This window comes from Mesoplodon mirus (assembly GCF_964341445.2).
Source record: "Mesoplodon mirus genome assembly, chromosome: 4".
Lineage (NCBI taxonomy): Eukaryota > Metazoa > Chordata > Mammalia > Artiodactyla > Ziphiidae > Mesoplodon > Mesoplodon mirus.
The window spans coordinates 103220385-103240552 of record NC_138979.1 but is presented as its reverse complement, the minus strand read 5'-3'; the positions used below and the strand labels follow the sequence as shown (position 1 = coordinate 103240552).

Sequence of the window (20168 nt, the reverse complement as noted above, 5' to 3'; positions counted from 1 at the left end):
GCCTCTCACTGTTGTGGCCTCTCCCGTTGCGGAGCACAGGCTCCGGACGCGCAGGCTCAGCGGCCATGGCTCACGGGCCCAGCCGCTCTGCGGCATGTGGGATCTTCCCGGACCAGGGCACGAACCCGTGTCCCCTGCATTGGCAGGCAGACTCTCAACCACTGCGCCACCAGGGAAGCCCAAAACTGGAAAGATCTTTGACATAAACCACAGCAAGATCTTTTTGACCCACCTCCTAGAGTAACAGAAATAAAAACAAAAATAAACAAATGGGACTTAATTAAAAGCTTTTGCACAGCAAGGGAAACCATGAACAAGACAAAAAGACAACCCTCAGAATGGGAGAAAATATTTGCAAATGAAACAACAGACAAAGGATTAATCTCCAAAATGTACAAACAGCTCATGGAGCTCAATATCAAAAAAACAATCCAGTTAAAAAATGGGCAGAAGACCTAAATAGACATTTCACCAAGGAAGACATACAGATGGCCAAGAGGCACATGAAAAGATGCTCAACATCACTAATTATTAGAGAAATGCAAATCAAAACTACGATGAGGTATCACCTCATGCTGGTCAGAATGGCCATTATCATAAAATCTAGAAACAATAAATCCTGGAAAGAGTGTGGTGAAAAGGGAACCCTCCTGTACTGTGGGTGGGAATGTAAATTGATACAACCACTATGGAAAACAGTATAGAGGTTCCTTAAAAAACTAAAAATAGAACTACCATATGACCCAGCAATCCCACTACTGGGCATATACCCTGAGAAAACCATAACTCAGAAAGAGACATGTACCACAATGTTCATTGCAGCACTATTTACAATAGCCAGGACGTGGAACCAACCTAAATGTCCATCGACAGATGAATGGATAAAGAAGATGTGGCACATATATACAATGGAATATTACTCAGCCATAAAAAGAAACGAAATTGAGTTATTTGTAGTGAGGTGGATGGACCTAGAGTCTGCCATACAGAGTGAAGTAAGTCAGAAAGAGAAAAACAAATACCGTATGCTAACACGTATATATGGAATCTAAAAAAAAAAAAATGGTACTGATGAACCCAGTTGCAGGGCAGGAATAAAGAGGTAGACATAGAACATGGACTTGAGAACATGGGGTGGGAGGGCGAAGCTGGGGCAAAGTGCGAGTAGCATCAACATGTATACACTACCGAATGTAAAATCGTTGGCTGGTGGGAAGCAGCAGCATAGCACAGGGCAATCAGCTCAGTGCTTTGCGATGTCCTAGAGGGGTGGGATAGGGAGGAGGGGAGGGAGGCTCAAGAGGGAGGGGATATGGGGACATGTATATGCATATGGCTGATTAGCTTTGTTGTGCAACAGAAACTAACACAGTATTGTGAAGCAATTATACTCCAATAAAGATCTATTTAAAAAAAAAACTGGAAAGATTGCAAATTTCTCTAATTTTTGCGCTCTTTTAAAAAAATTTTTTTTATTTATTTAGTTAAAATTTTTGGCTGTGTTGGGGTCTTCATTGCTGCGCGTAGGCTTTCTCTAGTTGTGGTGAGTGGGGGCTACTTTTCGTTGTGGTGTGCGGGCTTCTCATTGTGGTGGCTTCTCTTGTTGCGGATCATGGGCTCTAGGCGTGCAGGCTTAAGTAGTTGCAGCACTAGGGCTCAGTAGTTATGGCATGCTGGCCCTAGAGCGCGCAAGCTTCAGTAGCTGCGGCATGCAGGCTCTAGAGTGCAGGCTCAGTAGTTGTGGCGCACAGGCTTTGTTGTTCTGTGGCACGTAGGATCTTCCTGGACCAGGGCTCGAACCCATGTCCCCTGCTTTGGCAGGTGATTCTTAACCACTGCGCCACCAGGGAAGTCTATAATCTTTGCACACTTAATTAAAAGAAACTGTGATAAAGACTGAGTCAATGAAGGATTTGATTACTTCCATGATAAACCATGGCCTAGTGTATTTGGGCTTGTTTTCAGAATATTTTGCAATTGGTGTTCAGTCATAGCTTCCTACATAATCATGGATATGCAGACTATAGATATATTCATCATGTCTCTACATGAAAGTCAGTGTGGTTTTTTTCTTCCTTATAGCCTATAGATGTTTTAATCAGTATATGTTAAATACATATACTGAAGTAGCAATATACATACATCTTGACCATGTTCTCTTCCAGAAACAGCTTTTTTTTGGAAACTTGGTTTTAAAAAACATTGGCCCCTACAGAAGACCTAAATAGACATTTCTCCAAAGAAGATATACAGATTGCCAACAAACACATGAAAGAATGCTCAACATCATTAATCATTAGAGAAATGCAAATCAAAACTACAACGAGGGCTTCCCTGGTGGCGCAGTGGTTGAGAGTCCACCTGCCGATGCAGAGGACACGGGTTCGTGCCCCGGTCCGGGAAGATCCCACATGCCGTGGGGCGGCTGGGCCCGTGAGCCATGGCTGCTGAGCCTGCGCGTCCGGAGCCTGTGCTCTGCAACAGGAGAGGCCACAGCAGTGAGAGGCCCGCGTACTGCAAAAAAAAAAAAAAAACTACAATGAGATATCATCTCACACCAGTCAGAATGGCCATCATCAAAAAATCTACAAACAATAAGTGCTGGAGAGGGTTTGGAGAAAAGGGAACCCTCTTGCACTGTCGGTGGGAATGTAAATTGATACAGCCATTATGGAAAACAGTATGGAGGTTCCTTAAAAAACTAAAAATAGAACTACCATATGACCCAGCAATCCCACTACTGGGCATATACCCTGAGAAAACCATAATTCAAAAAGATTCATGTACCACAATGTTCACTGCAGCTCTATTTACAGTACCCAGGACATGGAACCAACCTAAATGTCCATCGACAGATGAATGGATAGTGGCACATATATACAATGGAATATTACTCAGCCATAAAAAGGAACGATACTGAGTTATTTGTAGTGAGGTGGATGGACCTAGAGTCTGCCATACAGAGTGAAGTAAGTCAGAAAGAGAAAAACAAATACCGTATGCTAACACATATATATGGAATCTAAAGAAAAAAAAAAGAAAAGAAAAAAAGTGGTCAGAAGAACCTAGGGGCAAGATAGGAATAAAGATGCAGACCTACTAGAGAATGGACTTGAGGATACGGGGAGGGGGAAGGGTAAGCTGGGACAAAGTGAAAGAGTGGCATGGACATATATACACTACCAAACGTAAAATAGATAGCTAGTGGGAAGCAGCCACATAGCAGAGGGAGATCAGCTCTGTGCTTTGTGACCACCTAGAGGGGTGGGATAGGGAGGGTGGGAGGGAGGGAGATGCAAGAGGGAAGAGATATGGGGACATATGTATGTTTATAACAGATTCACTTTGTTATAAAGCAGAAACTAACACACCATTGTAAAGCAATTATACTCTAATAAAGATGTTAAAAATAAATAAATAAATAAATAAATAAATAAATAAATAAGAAATAAAAAACATTGGCCCCTAGATTGTCAGCATCATCTTAAAACGCAAAGAATTTTCCTTCCCTGTCTGTTTCTATCCTTATTCTAGCACCTCGTACATACCTCTGTTATATCATTTGTCAGGTTGATTTATAATGTTGGTTAGACTCTCAAAGAAAACTCGGACACAGTACTTCGTATCTTCCTCAGAGCCCAACACTCAGCAAGAATGTTCTGAAAATATTTTGTTGAATACATAGGTGGGTGGGTTGTTTTTGTTGGTTTGGTTTGGGGCTTTTTGTTTTTACTCCTTCAGATTTTATTGTTGAAGCCATAGCCTTCAGTCATTAATTTTAAAGAACCCTTTCTCATAAGTTACAGTGCTCTTTTTCTGTTGCTTTCTGAGAAATCCCAGAACTTCATGTTTTGTTGTTTACCATGGGCGGTTTACAAAAGGATGTTGTTCAGCAGCAAGCACATTATTGTGTTATGGCCATGACACAATTTTGCATCACAGTGATTTATGTCCCATGATTTATATTATAGTTAGAGAAGGTACAAAATTTGGATTCACAAACCCTATGTCAAATAAGTTTCTCAAAATGTCTTTTTATTAGTGTTGAAGATGAAGCTGTGGATAAAAACATTTTCAAAGACTGCAGCAAGATTGCTTTCTACAGGTAAGAAGAGGAAGTATATGACCTAGATAGAATAGTTCTGAAAATATTTCAAAATTGATGTTTATTAAATTTTTGAGAACTGATAGACTTTCTGAGGAAAGAGTCAATTAGGAAATTCAGTGATTAAAGAATTTATTGACAGGAGAAATTCACCTTTACTACTCTAGCTTAATTCCTGTATTATTTTATTATTAATACATTATTATTAATTATAATTAATTATATTGTATACTTATACATTATAATTAACATTACTGTGTTAATAAACAGGTATTTTAAAAGTCAAAGTGTTTTTCAACTAATGTTAAAATTTTGAAGCTTTGAAGAAATAATACTTTTACATGGTTCAAAAATCAAATAATATAAAAAGATACACGTTGAAAAATGTTACTCTCTTTCTTGTCCCCTTCCACCCCATTCCACATTTTTCCCTGTAAGTAACCAGATTTATTAATTTCTTATTTATCTTTCCAGTATTTCTTTTTGTGAATGCACATATTCTTATATCACCACCATTCTTAGGCCAAGTAGCTTTCTATATACACTGTGGTATACATCTTTTTTTCTGCTTCATAATTTATTCTGAAGAGCTCTGTATGAGTATATGGAAATTGTCCTCTTTTTCATAGTTGTATGGTATTCCATTGGGTAAATTATAATGTATTCAGTCTCCTATTGCTAGAGCCCTGGGTTGTTTTCAGTCTTGCTGTAACGTCACTGCCACAGTGAAAAGCTATACATATGTCATTTCCTACACATGCAGGTATATTTGTAGGATGAATTTCCAGGAATGGGATTACTAGGTCAAAGAGTAAATGTATTTGAAATTTTAACTATTACCAGATATCCCTCCATAGAGATTGTGTCATTTTGCACTCCCATCACCACTATATGATTGCCTATTTCCCCAGAGCCTCAAAAAATATTTCTTTAAAATTTTTTTTGAGTGTCTACCTTTATGTGGTCCTGAAACTGAAATCACCAAAAATTACATCATACAACTTTCTAATTTATACACACAACTCTAGAGAAAGAAAATCATATTTTAATTCTGAACAGGTACCTTAGAGGGAATTCTATAGTGAACTCCTGGTCACCTTGACAAACCACTGGATTATATTGGATTTCCACTAAAATTTATTAAGTTTCAATTAAAGTATACATTTCCTGGAAAGAGGGAGGGACATCAACAAGCTAATACGTGTCATCTACAAAAACTGCCCCACCTTCTCAATAAAGGAGACAAAATACCATCCTTGAGTAGTGTTATGGTGAACAATTTTATTAGTACTCTTCTTATTATTTTATTAATTGCATTAGCACTCTGCTTATTAATTTTGTTAGCTCTCTAAATTATTGATACTCCTCTTAGTGCTTTATTGGAGTACTAATATACTGCTTGTGCCCAGTTCACTTACTATCGAAGTGAATTTTAATGACTTCCACATGATAATATAGTCTTTTGGAGGCTGAGAGTCACAAATCATTCTCAGGCGTCTGTATACTCCAAATCTGTAGGCGTCAGAAACAGCGGCTCTCCAAGAAGTCTACCTATCGGGCATTACTAGACTCAGTCACAGCAGGCAAAGAGAGCACCAGCTTCCAAATCATCAACGAAGCAGCTAAGGTGAGAAAAAGTATTTTCTACAGAGAATTATTTGTTTCTGTATTTATTTGGGTTGAATGAAGTAAATTTCCACAAAGACTAATTAAACTATGTATGCTTCAAGAATAAACTTTGTGAGAGAAGTAATGCCATCTTTTTAATATCTACACAATGCTACTTTAAAAGTAATATGACTATCAACATATAGATTGCCTTGTATCAGATGCTTTCTTAGATTTACGAATGTTATTTCCTTTTAATTAATCTTCAGAATCATCTAAGAGGTACATTGCATTGTCCCTAATTTTCAGATAAGGAAATTGAAGCCTAAAAAGCCACTTGTTCCAAGTCATAGCTAGTAACCAGAATTTTCACCTGTGACTGTAGACTCTGTCACGCACCCACACTCTTTTTATCACTATTACACAACATACCCTCAAGCAAGGTACAGATTCAGTGAATGTCCAAACCTCAAAATGTGAGTGGGCAAGAGGAACAATGGTCTATGCAGTTGAATAAGTCACAATGTTCCCTCCCCTAAGCTGATTCACTAACAGATCACCATAGTTATTACATGCTGAAAGGATTAGAGCAGTATCCTAAGTGCTTTTTCTCATCTGTCAAGTTTTCACACTACTTCATATGGGCCAGTCACAGAGGAAGTGCTGTGGGCCGGGCTAGGAAGTGTGGTTATGCACAAGTAGCTGATGCTTCCAACCTGACCCTCACTTCACATCCTCCCCTGTCTTCGAAAGGTGTCCTAAGCTTCTAAGGCCTCCCAGACCAACCTGGTTTAATTGGTAATTGGCTGAAGGACATAGGTAAAGACATGCAGTCTAGTCCCATAACAGCTTAGATAGTAATTCCATCAGCTCACCAACAAATCCCAGTTCTGGGAAGCAGACTGAGAAGACATCCCCACTTTCACCGCAGCATTGTGAGAGATCTTGTGACTACCATAGCGCTTGCCGTATAACATTACACTGAGGAATCTTCTTGGAGAAGACAGAGCGAACACTGCCCCACAACATCAGGGCGTTCTTTGTAACATTTGTAAGGCCTTTAACTTAGTCGGGAGACTCAACTTTATTCCCAGGCAGGAGGTGCAACGGCACAGTGAGGAAGGCTACCTTCCATATGAAGTTTTAGAGATTTTAGTCACTTCAAAGATGTAGAATCCTCTAACATAACTTTCTTGCCTGAATTCAAAATAGGGGCTAGAATCGTATCAACAGTTTGTGTTCTCTATCCCCGTCCCTTTTTCCCAACTTATGGTTACTTAAGGATGTAGTTGTGGTAGCAGCACACTTAGTTCTTTTCTCTTAACTGCACTGAAGGGATGGTTAGCCTTTCTTCAAAACCTAGTGCTACTTCTTAATACCACTCATTTTTTTCTGGAGGAATTTCCCTCCTTGCTTGGCATCTGTGCAACCTTTGAGTTCACAGCTCATGGTACCCCGGAAGTCATAGTTCCTCAACTACTGATCCAGGTCTCCCAAACTTTACATCCTTTTGTAGCCAGGTTTGAAAGCTGTTCATGGGAGAACATGGGGCAGCATTAATTTCTTTCCTAGAGAGCCACCCGCCATTTGCATGTGGTCTAATAGCCCAATACCCCGCCTAACCCCTGTATTCAGGGTCAGCAGAAGCAGTTGGCTCCAGGAAATGCAAGGAGTCCACCAGAGACCTTCCAGAAGTCAGTAGGCCTTTAATACCAGCAGTCAGACCCCTTCCTTTCTCATTTTTCCTGTCATTTGCTCTTTTTCCTTCTTGCCTCTGATGTGTCTAGCCTCAGAGAGTTGCAGCTGTCCCATGGTCAGGGCAAGAGTCCCTTTCTGTCCTTGGGGAGGCTCAGTCTGTTGAGCACCTGAACAATCCACTGTCGTGATGACACATGCCAAGGCAGAGTAAATGAGGCACTCGGAATACCAGTGTGGGCCGAAATGCAACTTCACGATGCATCTCCATACCAGTGAAGTTAGTGGTGGATCCTCTCGCACTGCCTTTTACAAGACGATAGGCCATTTTCTCTGTACACACCTCTCTTTGGATCCTGAAAATATGAGGGACAATGCTGTTCAGGTCAGGTGCCAGAACCAGAGCCAACCAGATATGGATGCCTTCAAGGGAAAAGAAGCCACAGTCCACGAGGACCCACGGGAGCTCAGCACAAGACAGCACATGTCTCAGAAGGGAGCTGAGGAGCCGGACAAGCAAAGGGCAAGTGATCCAGGATGTCAGCAACGTGGCTCCCAAGACTGAGAACTTTGAGGATCCCTTGGAACAGACACAATGTTCAGGTGTTGGAAATAACAGTGCTGCACAGGGAATGTGCATGCTCTGATGTCAGGCAAATGCATGCAATGTATGTTTTGGGAGGTCACCCTAAAATTCTGAACTGAACGTCATTTTAATGTCCTCCTTGTCACTTGGAGCTGAGATGACTAATAGGGACTTAAGGCTTCGTGCCCTCTATCAGTTTGGTAGGGACAACAAAGATCCAAACAGTAATTTCTAAAATTGTCTGAACCTTGTATTCTGCTCACTGCATAGTCAAGGAGCCTCCACTAGAGGTTGTTTCTGGGATGAGATGGGTGTTTCATGGGAGATTTCACAGTAGGATATGGTATGGATATGGTCTGGAGATTTTTAAAAAAGCCACATACATCCACTTATTCAGAATGATAGCTTTTTATTTCAGGTTCAGAGAGACAGAGCCCAAAGTCCAAGAGGATCATATTCAGCTCACAGCTGCGGTTCTCAGATTTCACTGATGAGGCAGATTCTGACAAACCCTGTACTCTTAGTGCCTACCTGCCCTCACACCATTAAAACTCTTAAAGCAATAATTTTGTTGTCAGGCTTTGTTGTTAATTTTTGAAATCCTTCTTCCCAATTCCCTTCTCCCAACCTGCCACTTAATAAGCAACCAGGAAACAGAACCAAGTTTCATTCACCGTTGTCTTAGTGAGCTCACACTGCTATAACATAAACTGGGTGTCTTAACAAACCTTTATTTCTCACAGTTCTGGAGTCTGGGAAGTCCTAGATCAAGGTCCCACTTCCTGCCCTGTAGACTGCCACCTCCTTAGTGTACAGTTGACCCTTGAACAAAGCAGGGGTTAGCAGTGGAAAATCCAAGTATGACTTCACAGTCAGCCCTCAGTATACATGGTTCCACATCCACAGATTCAACCAACCAAGGATTGTATAGTAAGTATTTATTGAAAAAAAAATCCATGTATAAGTGGACCCATGCTGTTCAAATCTCTGTTCAAGGGTCAACTGTATATTCACATGATGGAGAGACAGCTAACTCTCTGGTCTCTTCCTGTAAAGGCAGTAATCCCATCATGACTCCACCCTCATGACCTCATCAAAACCTAAACACCTCCCAAGGCCCCATCTCCAAGTGCCATCACATTGAGGGTTAGGGCTTCAACATATGAATTGAAGGGTTGGAGAATGGGGAGGGTTTGGGGAGGGGGGCAAATGACACAATTCAGTCCATAGCAAACATGGTGTTCTTGGGACACAGTAATGTTACAAAACAAACTGAAGTGTTGCCCTGTGTGTTGCCTCTAGGTCAGGACATCTAGGCTTTGAAGAAAAGTTGGTTGCAGGTTCAAATCCCTAAGTTTTCTCACATAGGGTCCTATTTCTTATGACAAAATAATGAGATATTTGATAAAGAAGCTTCCAGAAAAAAATCTTAAAGGCGTTATCAGTAAAGTGTTGACTGCTTTTTTAGACCTCTTTTTTTCCTACTATCATCAATTTTTTACCTTCAGTCAAAATTTGTCGTGGATTGAGAAAAAGAGAAGATCTAGTCTTGTGACACCAGAGCAGGGAAATTTATGCTATCTTCTGAGTGCACCTGAAAAGCACTGCTAGCAAGGCTGTTTGGAACAGACCTACATCTTTGACCTACTTTATATTGCTAATTTTTATGCTTTTTCATGACATGGATGAACTATTTGGCAAAATGTTTATTTTGCAGCCTGTTTGCAAGTTTTCACTAGTGATAACGCTTCTGGCAGCTTCTCCAAGGATGCAGGGATATCTCTGAGCACCTCCATGAAGTTATCCCTTGCGTCTTCATCTAAGCAATGGGACTTTGCCCAACCAGCCACCTCCTCAACAGATGAGGAACAACCAGTCCTTGTTAACCAGGACTGTTCCTGCAGAAATGGCCAGGAACAGGCATCTTATTGGGGAACTGGCCAAGCAATCAGAAGCATACCTGGACAGGCTAATTGTCCTTGGGGAACATGCTAATGCCCAGCGTGAACTTACCAGCATTCTCCATAGAGAATCAGTGCTTGCAATAAACCAACTGGCTACAGCTATGGAAGGGGCAATAAGTGCCCTCCAGCAATTTAATGAATCTTAGACCATTCTCTGAATCCTGGAAGGTCTTGACCAATAGCTGAGAGAGGTCCTTGCTCACTCCTCTAGGCCTTTTAGGTTAACTATTCCCTATAATATAGTAGAGAGATCTGGTTCCAGAGGACAAGCAAGATCTACCCATCACGGAGAAGTTGATGGGGTCATAATTTCCCTTATTAATACCCACCACCATTTAAATATGTGTTAGAGGGCTGTTCTGTTAACTCAGTCATAGTCTCTACTAGTTTTGGGTGAAATTAAAAAAAAAAACTTTTAATGTAACTGTGATCCATTCCACTGCTTGAATGTACAGACAAGGCTGTTTTTACCACCATGATTTTTATAACCTGTCTCATATTTTTGCCCTTGTGGCCAAAAAAACTAGACTTAGGGATGACAAACTACTGGGTTTTATTTTTATTTGGTGTGGGAGAAATAAGATAGGAAAAGGGAATTTATGCTCTCCCAGATTATGGGAGGTGAGCCTCTGAATGAAAAACCAAGTAGAGACTTGTGGTACTAAAATGAACCTCCAAAATGTATTCCTTTCTTTGAGGATTTATTTCATCTTCTCTGTGTAGGAGGACATTTACACATCTTAAATCTTTCTAGGGGAGCAAAACCTATGCTGTCTCACCTTATTTTAAATGTTTAATTTTATGTTTCTTCACTTATTTTACATAAATCCATCTTGCTGCAATTTTTACTGCTATTTGCTAAATATTAACATTAAATAATTCTGAGTTTATGCAGTCTAACTTCTGTAACAACATATTTTTTATTGTAATTTTTAATCACTAATAGAGATTCAATAATTTATTTGTATTTTATTTTAAAATAAATGTCCAAACAGGTCTCTAGAGAACAGAAATGTTTAGAAATTCTTAATGTTTTAGATAGAAGGATATAACATTCATGTCCAGACTTTTTGACAGCCCGGTTTTGGTTGAAGAATTGGACAATAACTGGCTTAAGAAGCCCAGGGAAGTGGTTTATAAACTGTCATGCACAGAGCCCTGAGGTTTCCGTAGAGGTGTCTCAGGACTCAATGCAGGGAGGGGAGGGGGCTCAACGGTAGAGGCTCTGAGCCACTTCCTGCTGTTTTCAATCCAAGTAGCTTTACTTATTGAACTTCTGAGAGTCCGCTGCTGTTGATTTTTTAAGCCAGTAAAAACAGCATGAGCCAGATCATACAAGCAAATGTATACTAAGGTCTAAGGAAATTATGTGCTTGGAATATGAAACTATGTTAATGATAATAAGAGATAAGAGTGAATCTGGATATTGGCTTTGAAAAGGGTTACCTATTGGCAAAATTGGTTTGCTTAATTAAGTTAAAATGAAAACAAAGTGGGGCTTTGACTCTGATTTGTATGTTTGCTTGCCTAGGGTTATTATAGGAAAAGCAGGGTTATTGCTACCTTCTCTCATATAATTAGGATTCTTTACTAGGCTGCAGCTTCAAGAACAGAACATATCAGACCAGTCTTTGGTTTAAAAAAATAAAAATTTTTAAGAAAGTTATTTTACTAATAATGGGAGGATCTCTGAGTATATAAACTAAATGCAATTTGTTAATCACATATAAGGGACAACCTGTGTGCCCTCTGCTTAGGATGTTCTTTCCCATTTTTGCCTACCCAAAGTCCTACTAATCCCTCAAGGCCCTGCTTAAGTCCCTCTTCCTCCAGAGAGATGTCCCAGAATCCCTCTCCTTACAGTCATCAATATTCCGCTTCCTTGTTCTCCCGCAGCACGTGTCCTTGTCCTGTCTCAGCATTTATCATAAAACGCTTTACGGTTACTACATAGGTGTTGCATCTCCTCTAAATTGCACTCTCCCTAAGAGTTTAGCCATCCTTTTCACAGCAATCAGCACTTCACAATATTAGATGCCAAATAAATGTTAGTTGAATTAAATTTGAGAGAGTAGTGGAAATTTATGTCTAATTTGGGAGGGAATACATAATCTAACAGGATTTCAGCCTTATACTTGGATACATTTTCAAATCTTAGAATTCTGATGGCACACTTGAAGTAAATCAAATATACAAAAGAACATTAAACATATAAGCAGTAATTACAGTATTATTGGGGGTGGGGGAAAGGGGAAAGTGTTGGCCAAAGAGTACAAACTTCCAACTATAATAAGATGACTAACAGCATAGTGATTGTAGTTAATAATACTCTATTATATACTTGGAAGTTGCTAAGAGAGTAGATCTTAAATGTTCTCACCACAAAAAGGAAATGGTAATTATGTGACTTGATGCAGATGCAGATGTTAGCTAATGCTATGGTGGTGATCATTTTTTTATATACTCTCTTCCTCCACCATTTGACTCAAAGCAATATATAAGTATCAAATCAAGGAGTTGTACAACTTAAACTTACACAATATGTCAATTATTTCTCAATAAAGCTGGGGAAAAATAATTATTGTATAATCAGTACTACATCATAACCTTGTTTTAAGAATGTCTGAGTAATATTCCATTGTATATATGTGCCACATCTTCTTTATCCATTCATCCAATGATGGACATTTAGGTTGTTTCCAGCTCCGGGCTATTGTGAATAGAGCTGCAATGAACATTTTGGTACATGTCTCTTTTTGAATTATGGTTTTCTCAGGGTATATGCCTAGTAGTGGGATTGCTGGGTCATATGGTAGTTCTATTTTTAGTTTTTTAAGGAACCTCCATACTGTTCTCCATAGTGGCTGTACCAATTCACATTCCCACCAGCAGTGCAAGAGTGTTCCCTTTTCTCCACACCCTCTCCAGCATTTATTGTTTCTAGATTTCTTGATGCTGGCCATTCTGACTGGTGTGAGATGATATCTCATTGTAGTTTTGATTTGCATTTCTCTAATGATTAATGATGTTGAGCATTCTTTCATGTGTTTGTTGGCAGTCTGTATATCTTCTTTGGAGAAATGCCTATTTAAGTCTTCTGCCCATTTTTGGATTGGGTTGTTTGTTTTTTTGCTATTGAGCTGCATGAGCTGTTTATAAATTTTGGAGATTAATCCTTTGTCAGTTGCTTCATTTGCAAATATTTTCTCCCATTCTGAGGGTTGTCTTTCTGAGCTATTTGTAATGAGGTGGATAGACCTAGAGTCTGTCATACAGAGTGAAGTAAGTCAGAAAGAGAAAGACAAATACCGTATGCTAACACATATATATGGAATTTTAAAAAAATGTCATGAAGAACCTAGGGGTAAAACGGGAATAAAGACACAGACCTACTTGAGAATGGACTTGAGGATATGGGGAAGGGGAAGTGTAAGCTGTGACAAAGCTGGGGAGAGGCATGGATATGTATACACTACCAAACGTGAGGTAGATAGATAGTGGGAAGCAGCCACAGAGCACGGGGAGATCAGCTCGGTGCTTTGTGACCGCCTGGAGGGGTGGGATGGGGAGGGTGGGAGGGAGGGAGATGCATGAGGGAAGGGATGTGGGAACGGATGTATATGTATGACTGATTCACTTTGTTATAAAACAGAAACTAATAAAAAAAATTTAAAAAAAAAAAGAATGTCTGTAAAAGCAGCCACAGCCTATTTACCATTATTTACCTGGTCACTCTTCAGTGTCCTGTCACTGTTCAAGTGCCCTGACTACTTTCCTATATTCTGAAGAAGCAAGGTTCCAGTAACATCGTTTTGGGGGGGAGGGATTGTTGTTTTTGTTTTTTGGTGCTGCATTAATATTCTCCCTGCTTCCTATATCTTGCTTGCACCACAGCATACCTGTTCTGTGTGTTACCTCACACAGGTTACCCAGCTTAGCCTTTCATTTAACAGACATTATAGTAACAATACACAGACCCAGTTGTAACCAGAATTTGGCATCATACTGTACTTAATGATTTGCAACCAGTGCAGCATGGCACATCAGTTGAAAACCACTGTCTTAGGATATTTCCCTAATCTTGATGCCTCATTTTGTAATCTAAATCCAGCCATCTCTGCCTTCAGAGTTTGTTGTTATTGTTTTATTTCTCAAAATCTGTATTCTCTTTATGATTCTATGTTGCTTGCATCTTTCATCGTAGGCAGTATTTAACCTAAATTCTCCATCCTCTTGAGAAAGCTGAGAATATCACAGCCTCTAGAGAAAGTTCCCCAGACCTTAATCTAAGTGTACAGGAAGCCTTATTCATCTACAGTAGAGAACCCCAATGACCACCATTTTACTGTCTATCTTTTCTGTTCTGTGGCTTGTTACCCTTCATCTTTCATTCAACTGGAATCCAGTTACTCTAGTTTTAACACCAAACACTTATTCTTAAGATACCTGTACTTTATCATAGATACAGTGGGCCACATGTCCCAATTTTCCAAGAGCAGTTTCAGTTTTTGCCTGTCATCCACTATCATTATTAATAGAGAGCCCTCTCACTCTTAACAGTCCTGGTCTGGACAATTATATGTTTGCCTAACCATAGAACACATAGGAGGTGTTTGTTTCTACTACAGGTAGAGCCAAGCAAGTGCATATAGATTGGGAAGCCTTTCCTTCATGATTGCCATTGTTCTCCAATTTGCTTGGCCTATAATAATTTTTGTTTTTATTTCTGTTTTTTTTTGTTGTTGTTGTTGGCCTATAATAATTTAAACATAGTTTTCTAATTATCATAATTTGTAGAACTGACCTGGGTAACCTGTTGAAACTAATCTCGTGTGTGTTCGTTCCCAGGTTCCTCTCCTGGCTGAAGTTTATGGTATAGAGGGAAATATTTTCAGGCTTAAAATCAATGAAGAAACACCCTTGAAACCCAGATATGAAGTTCCTGATGTCCTCACAAGCAAGCCAAGCACTATAAGGTAAGCCAAGAAACATGCTCTTGGATACACCCTCAATATGTTCTTCTATCATACCCTGAGTAGCAGCTTTTGTGTGAGTCTCTTATTTTGTTTCTTCAAAGATACAACCATTTGCAGAGTTAGTTTTTAGTTATTTGGGGATAAATTTATCCATTTTGATGTTATCCATTCTATACTCTCTTCCTCCACCATTTGACTCATCAGCACTTATTAATGGGGAGAAGCAGAGCTTCTGATCTTCTCTCCTCCTGACAAAGTAAGCGTTTTATCAGCCAGACTTTGGGAGCAAGCAGGAGAGCTGTTTAATTGACTCACTCAGATGAGCAGCAGGGCTCCAGAGATCCAATGTACTAGCAAAACTCCCATGCTTACAGTAATTTATACAGTTAGACTGACTCACTTTTAATTAACGGCAGTCTCAGAAGTCTAACATATAATCTGTCTTAGAGTCAGAGATAAATTAATAATCAGTTTCTAGGTGGAAAAAAAATCTTCGGGGATTAAAGCATTTTTCATGTACCTGCAGAATCTGCATCAGTTCTCAGCACATTTTCTGGTGATATTTTCACTTGGTTCTGTCTGTTGGTTTGTTATTTTCTTTATATCATGTCACTAGGGAATATAAGATTATGCCAGATGCTTTAATTTTCACTACATCATTATCATAGTTTTATGTAGATTATTTTTTCCATGAAAATCTAATAAAAAGTTAATAAATTATGGGACTTCCCTGGTGGTCCAGTGGTAAAGAATCCGCCTTCCAATGCAGGGGACGCAGTTTCGATCCTTGGTCAGAGAACTAAGATCCCACATGCCGCAGGGCAGCTAAGCCTCCACACCGCAACTACAGAGCCCATGAGCTCTGGAGCCCACACGCTGCAACTATAGAGAAGTTCGCGTGCTGCAACGAAGAGCCTGTGCACCGCAACGAAGGAGCCCACATGCCACAACAGAGATCCTGCGTGTTGCAATTAAGACCTGACACAGCCAAAAAAAAAGTTAATAAATTATAAGGAGAAATTAATTTAGCTATGCTAGAGCTATCATAAATTTAAAATATATCACTGAGCCACTACTATATGCTAAGAACTTAGGAAATAAGAATTAAAAAGGGACTATTCTCATGGCTTTGCGGTTTGGCAAATAATAAGAGAGTAAGAGAGAGAGAGAGAGAGAGAGAGAGAGAGAGAGACAGAGTGTGTGTGTGTGTGTTTCCTCTTGGTCACATTACATTATTTTTTACTCTCCTGTACGATTCATTTTACTAGTAGACCTTTAACATTTTTACATCTGTGTTCATAAGTAACATTAGCCTATAGTTTTTCTGTGCTATCTTTGCCAGGTTTTGGAGTCAGGGTGATATTAGCATTGTATAGTAAATGTGGTATATTAGTTTTGCTTCTATTTCAGCCTTTTTCTAGAGGATCTTTGGCTACTGTAGTAACTAAAAACTACATTTCTCCTTTTCCCAGACTCCCATGTAGCTAGTTTCTGATGTAATCCAGGTTCCACCAATCAGATGCACTTACAGTTATCTTGATTTCAGAACTGAGTCTCCCATTTTGCTGGTGTGCATCGGCAGCTATAGAATGACTCTAGAGACACTAGTTAGGGCAGTGGTTTCCCGATCTCTGGATTGCAGCTAAGTTGGCATGATCCTGGAGCCCAGCAGTTGCCACATTGACTTCTGATTACCCAGCTTCCTGATTCCAGCTAAGAGAGAAGTTCTGTTGGCCTGCAACTATGCAGTATTGTTCTAGGAGTCATTACTGGACACTCAGCCAGGAACCTGCTACCTCAAACCTTCCATGATGTTGTAAGCTAATAATTCCTCCATATTAAGTCATTTACTTTCTGCTTAAAATAGCCAGAGTTGTTTCTGTTATCTACAGTTGAGTTTTGGTTAACATAGTCATTGATATCAGAATGAGTATAAGCAACAGACCCTCAAGGATGGGAATCTGAGCTTAGTTAGCTGATCTACTTGGATTTGAAGGCAGTGAGGACCTGGTTTTCATTAGATGGTGAGATATTAGTGTTTTGGGCTGAATACTACCCTCCCCAACCAGACTCATATGTTGAAGCCCTAACCCCCCCATACCTCAGAATGTGACTATTCCGAGATAGAGCCTTTGAACAGGTAATTAAGTTAATATAGGGTCATTAGGGTGGGCCCTAATCCAATATGACTGGTGTCTTGTAAGAGGAGGAGATTAGCATACAGATAACACAGGCAGAGGGATGGCCATGTGAGGACACAGCAAGAAGATGGCCATCTACAAGCCAAGAAGAAAAGCCTCAGAAAAAAACAAACCTGCTGACACTTTGATCTAGGATTTCCAGCCTCCAGAATTGTGAGAAAATAAATTTCTGATGTTTAAGCCACCCAGTCTGTGGTATTTTGTTATGGCAGCTCTAGCAAATTAATACGACTAGCAATAAACCACGGCATTCTGTGGCAGTCACTTAAATTACTACTTGTGGTTGCCTGAAATAGAGTGCCTATTGAAAGCATGGCTCTGGCAAACCAAGTGGTGGGGCCATAGCATAGCATGATTGCCATACAAAATTCAAAACTCTGAGGTGGCCTGGCTGCTATTAATTTCACTGAAGAACTTAAAGAAAACAGCAGTTTCAGGCTTTTAAATTCTTAGCATTGTCAGAAACCTAACAGATTTCTATGACAATCCCAAAAGTCATATCTACAGAGTCCTCGTAGCTGAAAATCAGATACAGTTAGATTCTGTGGTTTGCTGAATTAGAGCGTAAGTTGAATTCACAGCTTCATCAGGTCTATGAATTTAGGGCATCAACTGTGAAAAGGTAGGACTCCCCAAAATTGAATAGCAACATTTGGGAAGATTTGGATAACCCTGAGTCCCAAACCTCAAAATTCCACTGAGCCTCCCAGTTCAGCAGAAGCAGCTCCTTCTCCTCCATCTGATAAGGCTGATCTCACCTGCTTGGACACCCTGTGTTAACCTCACCTGAAATATACTGTGCCAGGGGATTCCAGTGCTCCCTGTGCTTCACCCTTACCACCCTTCACTGCCTCCAAACCCACTATCGAGTCATACCCCAACATGCCTAGGGAGCCAATTACAGTCAAACCCAGGAGAAAAAGGCTTACACACCTAAAGAATTATAAGATTTTATACTGGCAAAAATCTGGGAAATATGCATGGAAATGATTTCTGAGGGACTTCTAGACCAGAAGGAAGGACCATAATTTTAGGATCATGCTAAATTTACTGACATGGTTACAGGTACCAGAGAATCCAGATTTAATATGCTAGCTTAGACAGCTGAAAGTGGTTCTAATTATTTGCTTGGTTAAGTATAACTTGAACTCAGCTATGGACTGTGCTGAATGAAACTGAGATACCAGAAATTCCTTGGTGCCGTGTAGAAGAAATGATTCGTAGACTTAGGGAGATAAAGATGTTGAAGGGGATATGTCATATGCACCTAGCCCCTAATTCTGTTCTCCAAAGGATCCAAAAGATACTCCCTTCATTGAGAAATACATTAGTGAGGGAACATTTGGAAAGCATTATAGTGAGTAAATGTCTTTTCTGAGCTAGAGATAATAGTGGGAATGGTACCATTAAAATGGGCTCCCTGATTTCAGGGGAAATCATGAGACTCTAGGTAGCAGAGTCAAAGTAGCAGCATTTAGTTGTAAGAGACAAGGTAGACGTGTTTCCATAACAGGGCCTGTGTGGTACTCAAAATGGCTCAAGCCTCAGGGCAGTCCACAATACGTCAAGGGGTCCATTAGACTGAAATACATGGACTAGAGTCCTACTTGACAGAATAATCAAAAGAACTCTATTTAGGTTTGATGAACAGTGAGACACAACCTCTCAAACTACAAAGTTAATTTCCAGAACCCAAAGCATCTTGCTTGAGGGGCAGGCCTAGAATCCATGGAGGAGGTTGTAAAGATATAATAAGATCATAAACTATCCCTCCTAATCCTCCCTAAAGAGGCCTGTGACCAGGGTGACTATGCACTAGAAAAATATCTAAACCTAGGGATTTTATTTTTTTATTTTTATATCTCTATTGGAGGATAATTGCTTTACAATTCTGTGTTAGTTTCTGCTGTACAACAAAGTGAATCAGCTATATGTATATATATAACCCAATATCCCCTCCCTCTTGAGCCTCCCTCCCACCCTCCCTATCCCACCCCTCTAGGTCATCACAAAGCACTGAGCTCCCTGTGCTATGCAGCAGCTTCCCACTAGCCATCTATTTTACATTTGGTAGTGTATATACGTCAATGCTGCTCTCTTACTTCGTCCCAGCTTCCCCTTGCCCCTGTGTCCTCAAGTCCATTCTCTACATCTGTGTCTTTATTCCTGCCCTGCCACTAGGTTCATCAGTACTGTTTTTTTAGATTCCATATATGTGCGTTAGCATACAGTATTTGTTTTTCTCTTTCTGACTTACTTCACTCCGTATGACAGACTCTAGGTCCATCCACCTCACTACAAATAACTCAATTTCATTCCTGTTTATGGCTGAGTAATATTCCATTGTATATATGTGCCAAATCTTCTTTATCCATTCATATGTTGATGGACATTTAGGTTGCTTCCATGACCTGGCTATTGTAAATAGTGCTGCAATGAACATTGTGGTACGTGACTCATTTTGAATTATGGTTTTCTCAGGGTATATGCCCAGTAGTGGGATTGCTGTGTCGTATGGTAGTTCTATTTTCAGTTTTTTAAGGAACCTCCATACTGTTCTCCATAGTAGTTGTATCAATTTACATTCCCACCAACAGTGCAAGAGGGTTCCCTTTTATCCATACCGTCTCCAGCACTTATTGTTTCTAGATTTTTTTGACGAAGGCCATTCTGACCAGTGTGAGGTGATACCTCATTGTAGTTTTGGTTTGCATTTCTCTAATGATTAGTGATGTTCAGCATCTTTTCATGTGTTTCTTGGCAATCTGATGTCTACTTTGGAGAAATGTCTATTTGGGTGTTCCACCCATTTTTGGATTGTTTGTTTTTTTGATATTGAGCTTCATGAGCTGCTTGTATATTTTGTAGATGAATCCTTTGTCAGTTGCTTTGTTTGCAAATATTTTCTCCCATTCTGCAGATTGTCTTTTCGTCTTGTTTACAGTTTCCTTTGCTGTGCAAAAGCTTTTAAGTTTCATTAGGTCCCATTTGTTTATTTTTTATTTTATTTCCATTCCTCTAGGAGGTGGATCA

General features: G+C 39.8%; 1 protein-coding gene across 4 annotated transcripts in view; it reads left to right on the top strand.

Annotated features, from left to right (window-relative positions):
* The window catches only part of GANC (glucosidase alpha, neutral C), a 74403-nt gene that overhangs the window by 2241 nt on the left and 51994 nt on the right, over positions 1–20168 (top strand). For 3 of the 4 annotated variants that reach the window (XM_082618901.1, XM_082618902.1, XM_082618900.1), the window contains 3 exons: positions 4043–4105; positions 5624–5732; positions 14807–14934. In XM_082618901.1, coding sequence (XP_082475027.1) covers positions 4043–4105; positions 5624–5732; positions 14807–14934 — 300 coding nt within the window. Of the gene's footprint in view, positions 1–4042; positions 4106–5623; positions 5733–9711; positions 9911–14806; positions 14935–20168 lie in introns of those variants that run through there. The other variant, XM_082618903.1, reaches the window with a different exon arrangement.